Source organism: Galeopterus variegatus, unplaced genomic scaffold (genome assembly GCF_000696425.1).
Source record: "Galeopterus variegatus unplaced genomic scaffold, G_variegatus-3.0.2 Scaffold6255, whole genome shotgun sequence".
Classification (NCBI taxonomy): Eukaryota; Metazoa; Chordata; class Mammalia; order Dermoptera; family Cynocephalidae; genus Galeopterus; species Galeopterus variegatus.
The window spans coordinates 60,002-67,917 of NW_007732366.1; the positions used below are offsets into that span (position 1 = coordinate 60,002).

The following is a 7,916-nucleotide window of genomic DNA, read 5'->3' on the forward strand; positions in this document are numbered from 1 at the left end:
TGGAGGCGGCCGGTTGGGCGGAGCGACGGAGGGCCTACCTGGAGGGCACGTGCGTGGAGTGGCTCCGCAGATACCTGGAGAACGGGAAGGAGACGCTGCAGCGCGCAGGTGCGAGGGCCCGCGGGGCAGCTCCCATCTCCTGCACATGTCCCCGCTCGCCTCCCACACGGAGGGGAGGGAAATGGGACCGACGCTAGAGTGTCGCCCTCCCTGTGGTCCAGAGGGGAAGAATCCTCACGGGTTTCCAGACCTGGTACGGACAGTGACTCTGAGGGCAGCCCTTCTCCCAGGACAGTTAAGGGATGAGTCTCTCCAAGGCTGGAGAAGACAGTCCCTGAAATACTGATCAGCGGTTCCCTTTGACCCCTGAGGCAGCCTTGGGCACCATGGCTTTCTCAGACTTTGTTCTCTGCCTCACACTCAGTATGTTTGGAGGTCTGATCCCAGCTTTTCTGAGTCTCTTGGCCTCCACGCAGGTCAGGACCAGAAGTGCCTGTTCTCCCCTTGAGTGACCTAGAGCCTCCTACCCCGGAGTTCTGTCTTACCCTGATTCTAGAACTTTCCAAACAGCAGGAGATTATCCCAGATATATCTAGGTATATCTAGGCTTTATATCCCAGATATATCACCCCAATTGCCCTGTCCATTCTCAGGATGGTCACATGAGCGCGACTGGAGTGTCCCATGAGGGATGCCAAAGCTCTTAATTTTCCAACCCTTCCCCTCAGACCCCCCAAAGATACGTGTGACCCACCACTCCATCTCTGACCATGCGTCCGCACTGAGGTGCTGGGCACTGGGTTTCTATCCTGCGGAGATCACACTGACCTGGCAGAGAGATGGGGAGGAACAGACCCAGGACACAGAGTTTGTGGAGACGAGGCCTGCGGGGCATGGAACCTTCCAGAAGTGGGCAGCTGTGGTGGTGCCTTCTGGACAGGAGCAGAGATACACATGCCATGTACAGCATGAAGGGCTGCCTAAGCCCCTCACCCTGAGATGGGGTAAGGACAGGGATGATGGCAGAGCCTCTTAGGGAAAGCAGGAGGCATTCTGGGCACCTTCAGCAGGATGAGGGCTGAGGCCTGGGGGTCAGGGCCCCTCACCTTCCCTTCCTTTCCCAGAGCCGCCACCTCAGCTCAACATGCTTATTGTGGGAATTGTTGCTGGCCTCGTTCTCCTTGGAGCTGTTGTTGCAGGTGTTGTGATGTGGAGGATGAAGAGCTCAGGTAGGGAAGGGTGAGAGGTGTGGTCTGAGTTTTCTTGTCCCACTGGGGGGTTTCAAGTCCCATGTAGAAGTGTGCCCTGCTTTGCTGTTACAATATACCATCCACACACTCATGCGCTTACCCAGCCTGGGTAAGTGTGTGTGTGTGTGTTAACACACACTTGTGTGCTAACACTCTGTTGTAAACACATGGAAAATGAAGGACAGATTTATCACTGTAATGATCGTGGTGATGGACCTGATTCCCAGCAGTCAGAGGTCAGAGAGGAAGGTCCCTGCTGAAGACAGACCTCCATGAGAGCAGTTGGCCCACTTCCCCTACATCTCCTTTCCTCATGTTTCCTGATTCTGCTCTGAGTCTGTAGTCACAGTTCTGGAAACTTCTCTGGTGTCCAAGACAAGGGGGTTCCTCTGGGACCTGAGAGCCCTACCTCTTCCCTGGCCTCTCATAGGATGTTTTCTTCCCACAGGTGGAAAAGGAGGGAGCTATGCTCAGGCAGCCTGTAAGTATGAAGGATGCTGGTACTTGAGACTGTTGGGACAGTGTAGAGGGGAGCCCATGGGGGAGCTCAGCCATCCCATAATTCCTCCTTTGGCTGCATATGGGCTCTGACCAGGTCCTGTTTTGTTCTATCCCAGGCAGCGACGGTGCCCAGGGCTCTGACAGTTCTCTCACAGCTTGTAAAGGTAAGACCCTGGAGGGCCTGAAGTTGAGGGGAGTAGGGCAGAGGGCCGTGATTGGGTTGTGGGGAATTTTTGATTTGGACATTTTGAGTGTTGTGGGCTGTTCAGAGTGTCACCACGTACAGTGATTGACCTGAATTTGTTTATAATTATTTTCTTCTATAGTGTGAGCCAGCTGCTTTGTGTGGAACTGAGTGATGCAAAACTTGTTCACAGCCCCGTGTTGTGACTTCAAGACCCCTGACTTCTGTTTCTGTAAAGCCCATCTGAATGTGTCTGTGCTCCTGTTAGCATAGTGTGAGGAGGTGGGGAGACCAGCCTACCCCTGCCCACCACGACCCCTTCACACTGACCTGTGTTCTCTTCCCCAGTCATCATTCCTGTTCCAGAGAGGTGGGGTGGGAGGTCTCCATCTCCGACCCAACTTCATTGTTTACTGAGCTGCAGTTTCTTACTTCCCTACTGAAAATAAGAATCTGGATATGTTTGCTTTTTCAAATTGTTGCTGTGAGCGGTTGATGGGTTAATTAAAGAAGGACGAATTTGACAGAGGAAATAAATGGGAACAATGAGAACCGTCTAGAGTCTGTGTTTGCTGTGCTGAGTCTGTTGCAGGTGGGGACAGGGGGAGGCTGTGAGGAGCCGATCGTGGACGGGGTCTGAGCCCTGTTGCTGCTCAGTCCGTCGGGGGCTTCAATGTGGTCAGTCCTTAGCTGGGTCATCTTCACTGTTCCCTTGTACTTGTCCCCTCAGTAGAAACTTGTTCCACCAGGAACAAGGAAGTGTGATCACAGGGACTCGGATATCGCCTGGTCCTTGTCGTGTCCCCAGGACTGTGGGCAGCGAGGGCTGGTGTGGCCAGGTCAGCCAAAGCTCAAGCCTGGCTGGGTCCAGCCCTCTGCTCCCCCATCTTTTGTGTGCTTATATTTTGTGTCTTTGTTTCTATAGAGGATTATGCCTGTTCTTTTTCTTGTGTACCAGTTCTGGTCCCTTTCTCCTCTGGATGTTCCCGTTCTGATAGCAGGAGTCATTTTTCCTGTCATTGTCCTCACGAGGCCCAGGGAGACCCCTGCACACAGGAGATTGTACGGTATCAAGAGATGCATTTTCAGACTCGTCCAGCTCTTGCCCTCCTTCTAGGGCTGTTTCCTGGATTGTTCTTTCCATCTCTCCCCCAACCTTTTTAAAGGAACCAGATTCTGGAATTAACAGAGAGGATGCATCCCATAATTTCTTATCCTAGATAAATTTCTGTTGGAATTCTTCTGCTCTGCTCACCTACCCCGCTCCCTGCCCTCATCTGTAGTAATCCTAGCGCTGCCTCCAGTCCAAACTCATGGATGTGAACAGCAGAGTCAAATTTAGATGTATATTTGGTTGGAAAATTGGACCCATCAGTCAAGGATTGTTCTTTCCTGAAGAGAGAAATATAATTGTGTGCTGGGGTGTGCAGGAGGGCTGGTGTGGGAGAGAGGCACATGAGCAGCACTTGTGAGAAGTGCGCAGGCAGCTTTGATGTCAGATATCAGTGTGAGAGGACGTTGTGCTGTAGGTGCCACAAAACGGCACTTGGCCTGAGACGACATTAATAGAGATAATTGGCTTTAGAATAGGGAGGTGCTCGACAATGATCATTCATTCAGTTGACAGTTGTTGTCTGCCAGATATGTGACATACTGTTTTTGCATCTCAGAAACATCATTGAAGTAAAAACAGTAATTGCTGGCCTTTTGGTGCATGTGTTTGAGTGGGAAGAGACAGACCCTATTCTATAAGTAGAGTAAATGAGGAACGTGATTTTGTTTGAAGATGGTTAGTGGTCTGATCTCAGAAGCTAAGCAGGGTTGGGCCTGGTTAGCACTTGGATGGGAGACCACCTGGGAATACCAGGTGCTGTAGGCTTAAGAGAAAAAGTAAGTGAAGTGGGGAAGGTGATCCAGAGTGTGGTGGTGTGTAGGGACAGGGAACGTGGTGTTTCACTAGGGTGGTCAGTACAATCTTCGTTGCAAAGGTGATGTTTGAGGGAAGATTTGAAGGACATGAGGAATTTATCCATGAGGATGTCTGGGGCAAGTTCTCCCCAGGCAGGGGGAACCCCACTGCAAATGCACTGGGGCAGGAAGATGTATGTGTTCTGGGAAGGCTGGGACAGCAGGAGCAGAGAGTGACAGTGATGAGTTCATAGCTACAGCAACATCACATAGGCCTGGAAGATGTTAGAAGGGTTTGACTTTTCTCTGAGTGAGATGGGGAGTTAGAAGACAGTTCTGAGCAGAAGAGGGACATGGTATGACTTCTCTGGTAAAAGGATCCCTCTGGCTGCTGTGCTGAGAACAGGATTGGGAGTCGAGGGCCAGTGAGGTGGTAGGAAAAGTGTAGGGAACTAGCGCAGTGCTCCTGCCAGAGATGTCGGTTGCTTCAGCCGATGTGAGCAGTGGAAATAGTGGGAAGTGGCTGGATTCTGGATACTTCTGAAGATGGACTTCACAGCATTTCCTAGTGCATGACATCTGGGGTATGAGGGACATGGACATTCTGGACCGTGAAAGTAGAAGGATGGGTGGGGTTGCTGTGAGTGGAGAAGGGGAAGACTGTGGAAGGGGTATATTTGAGGAGAGGACGTCACAGGTGTGCTGTTTATATGTCGAAGCTGAGAGGGCTGTTAGAAATTCAAGTGATGTGTTTGGGTCGATAGTCTGATGGATGAGTCTGGACTTTAGGAGCAAAGTCAGGGTGGAGAAATAGATTTGGGAGGTAAGTGGTATTTAAAGTCTTGATTGAGCACATGGATGAGGTCACCGAGGGAGTGACTGGCTGTAGAAGAGAAAGGGAACAAGGACTGAAACCTGAAGCTGCAGTGCTGAGTGATCTGATGAGACCACATTCTCAGAGCAGAATGCACAGTCCTAACACCGTGTCTAGAATGCATGTAGCCCAGGAAGTCCCAGACATTCCTGTGCATAGGAATCATCTGGAAAGCTCGCTAGCATACAGAGAGTCTGCAGTCAAGCATGAGATTCTGTATTTATGACAAGGTTGGTGCTGATGCTGCTGGTCTGCAGATCCCACTCTAACAGCAGGAACATAGACCAGGATTCCCACATGGTGGTGCATCAGCCTCACCTGTAGGGCTTGTTAAATATGTGATTCCTTGGTCTTAAACATAGTAGTCTGAGATGGTGGTTCTGGGGAGAGGCCTGTGTATTTTCTAAGAGCCACACCAGCAACCCCAAACTCAAACTTAATCCCCTCTATAACTGTTCAGGGTGGGAAATCCTATTATGATAACTAAAAAATGGGCCCTTGAAGAGGTGATTAGATTGTGAGGACCATGCCCAAGTAAATGGATTAATCCTTTTGATGGTTTAATGGTGGTCATGGGTGTGACTCTGAGGGCTTTAAAAGGAGAAGGTCTGAGGAATTAGCACTCTCTCTGCTCCGCCATTCTCACCATGTACACTCTGCCTTTCTGCAGAGTCACCTCACCAGAGATGTTCCCTGGACTTTGGACTTCCCAGCTTCCAAAACTGTAAGCAATAAATATTGTTTCTTTAAAAATTACCCAGTGTCAGGTATGTTGTTATAAACACAGAACTGGGCTTGAGGCTACACAACCAGGAACAGAATGTATAATCCCACCCTGAGTTGGGTCCCACATAGGAACATCTGCCCCTCCTGCTGGGCACAGATGTCACTGTGCACACCACTGATATCCTGATGCTGGACATGGGCTTGAGGCTACACAACCAGGAACAGAATGTATAATCCCACCCTGAGTTGGGTCCCACATAGGAACCTCTGCCCCTCCTGCTGGGCACAGATGTCACTGTGCACACCACTGATATCCTGATGCTGGACACTAGACCCTGCTGCTAGGACTGCTATAGCTGCTGCTTCTGGCAATTTGATGTTGCTATTGCCATTCACACCATCTTTATTTTGGCTGTTATAGGGAACTGAACCCTTGACTTGATGTTATAACACCATCCTCTAACCAAACACTATCTTTTTTTTTTTTTTTAAAGATGACTGGTAAGGGGATCTCAATCCTGGACTTGGTGTTGTCAGCACCACGCTCAGACAGTGAGCTAACCAGTCATCCCTATATGGGATCCGAACGCGTGGCCTTGGTGTTATCAGCACCACACTCTCCCGAGTGAGCCACAGGCCGGCCCCCAAACACTATCTTTACCAAAGTGCATTCTGCATAGTCCCAGCCTATCTGTGTCGCCTTGTCCTGAGTCAGACTCCAGCAAGTGCTCATCTGATTGGTGGAGCTGAAGCCTCATGTCCATGTTCATCTGCAGGAATGACTGGGAGAGTTTCCTCTCCTGTGCAGGGAGGTAGATTCTGTTGCCTAGCAAGACTTTAAGTGTGGAATTCTCTTGACACAGGAAGAGGGTTCAGGTGCTGGAGGGTGAGGGGTGGAAAAAGAATGACAAATTTCAATCTTGAAGCAGTGATATGAGCCCAGAACTTCATCTGGTGCTCTGTAGGCACTCTGTCGTGTTTGGCTGATGAACCAGTGACTAATAAATGACATCTTCCCACTCAGTCCCTTGAGAGTATATTATCAGATCCAGCTGTGTCCATACCATTTTATACTCTACATAACTGAGGGGCACTGTGGGATGGTGAAACTGTCACTCAAAACATCTTCTCGTTGCCTTTTTCTCCTACTGGGATTAAAACACATTGGTCTACAAGACTTCAGAGGGTCTGTGTGTTCACTGATGTTTTATATAAATATTTATATTTCCTTGTGCATGGAAATCTTTCCGGGGAGAGACTCTAACATTTATAAGTTTTCATTGGCTTTTATGTGACCCCTGCAAAGGCCTAAAAAAAAAAAAATCCTAGTTTTCTAGGTTCGATGTAGTACAACTCAAGTTCTGGACCTTGAACAGCTGGTAGCAAACTTTTTAGCAGACCTAGGGACATGATATAAAAGTTTACATTTGCACATTGTTCACTCTGGGATGAGATATGGTAGAATTTACTTGCTTACTCATACTCTTAATTTCTCTCTGTGGGGTGGTGAGAGGTTTTTTTCTCTACCCGACAAATTATCTGATTCTACCACAGTAACTGGGAGGTCTACAATTCAATTCAATTCTCACACAAACTATCTGACTTAGCCTCAGACTCCGTGGGAATAAGGGCTCAGTCCCACAAGACTGCTCTCATTCCAGATGTCAGCCACAAGTATTGGATCCCTAATTATGTGCATCTTTATTTGACTACAAAATCAGGGGTTCCCCACGTCCCCAGGTTGGATAATTTGCTAGAAAAACTCACAGAATGCAGGAAAAGTTATACATACTACGTAGTTTATTGTAAAGGAGACAAATGAGCAGCCACATAAAGAGGTACACAGAGCAAGATCTAGAAGTGTCCTGAGTGCAGGAGCCTCTGTCCACGTGGAGTTGGCGTGCACCACTCTCCCAGCATGTGGTGTGTTCACCAACTTGGAAGTTCTCCAAACCCCATTGTTTAGTGGTTTTCCTGGAAGTTTCATTGTGTAGTCATGATGGGTTAAATCATTGACCATCAGTGATTGAACTCAACCTTCAGCTTCTCTCCACTCCCTTGAAATTGGTAGTAGGGCTGAAAGTTCCAACACTTTAATCATAGCTTGGTCTTTCTGGCAACCAGTGCCCATCCTGAAGCTATCTAGGGGCCCCTCAGCCAAACGTCATCTCTAAAGCCCACTAAAGACACTCATCACATAGAAGATTCTAAAAGTTTTAGGAGCTCTGTGCCAGGTACCAGGGACAAAGACCAAACACGTTTATTATACCATGAGTCACCCCCTGGCCTTTGACCACAGATTTCTTATAGCAAAAGAATCAAAACAGTAAAAAGATTCTGTCACATTACTAGAATTTGATTCAGTCATTAACAATCAGTCCAGTTCATCATCCTACGGTATGACAATGTCTCGAGTCACCCCCTGGCCTTTGACCACAGATTTCTCATAGCAAAAGAATCAAAACAGTAAAAA

The 7,916-nt window shown here is 48.6% G+C and overlaps 1 protein-coding gene across 1 annotated transcript in view; it reads left to right on the forward strand.

Annotated features, from left to right (window-relative positions):
• The window catches only part of LOC103606064 (patr class I histocompatibility antigen, A-2 alpha chain), a 4,105-nt gene extending 1,613 nt beyond the window's left edge, over positions 1–2,492 (forward strand). Inside the window, exons 2-6 of the mRNA XM_008590658.1 lie at positions 6–108; positions 729–1,004; positions 1,125–1,229; positions 1,699–1,731; positions 1,868–2,492. Of these exons, the coding sequence (XP_008588880.1) occupies positions 6–108; positions 729–1,004; positions 1,125–1,229; positions 1,699–1,731; positions 1,868–2,040 (690 nt within the window). The 3' untranslated portion in view covers positions 2,041–2,492. The remainder of the gene's footprint in view (positions 1–5; positions 109–728; positions 1,005–1,124; positions 1,230–1,698; positions 1,732–1,867) is intronic.
• The last annotated feature ends 5,424 nt before the right edge of the window (positions 2,493–7,916 follow it).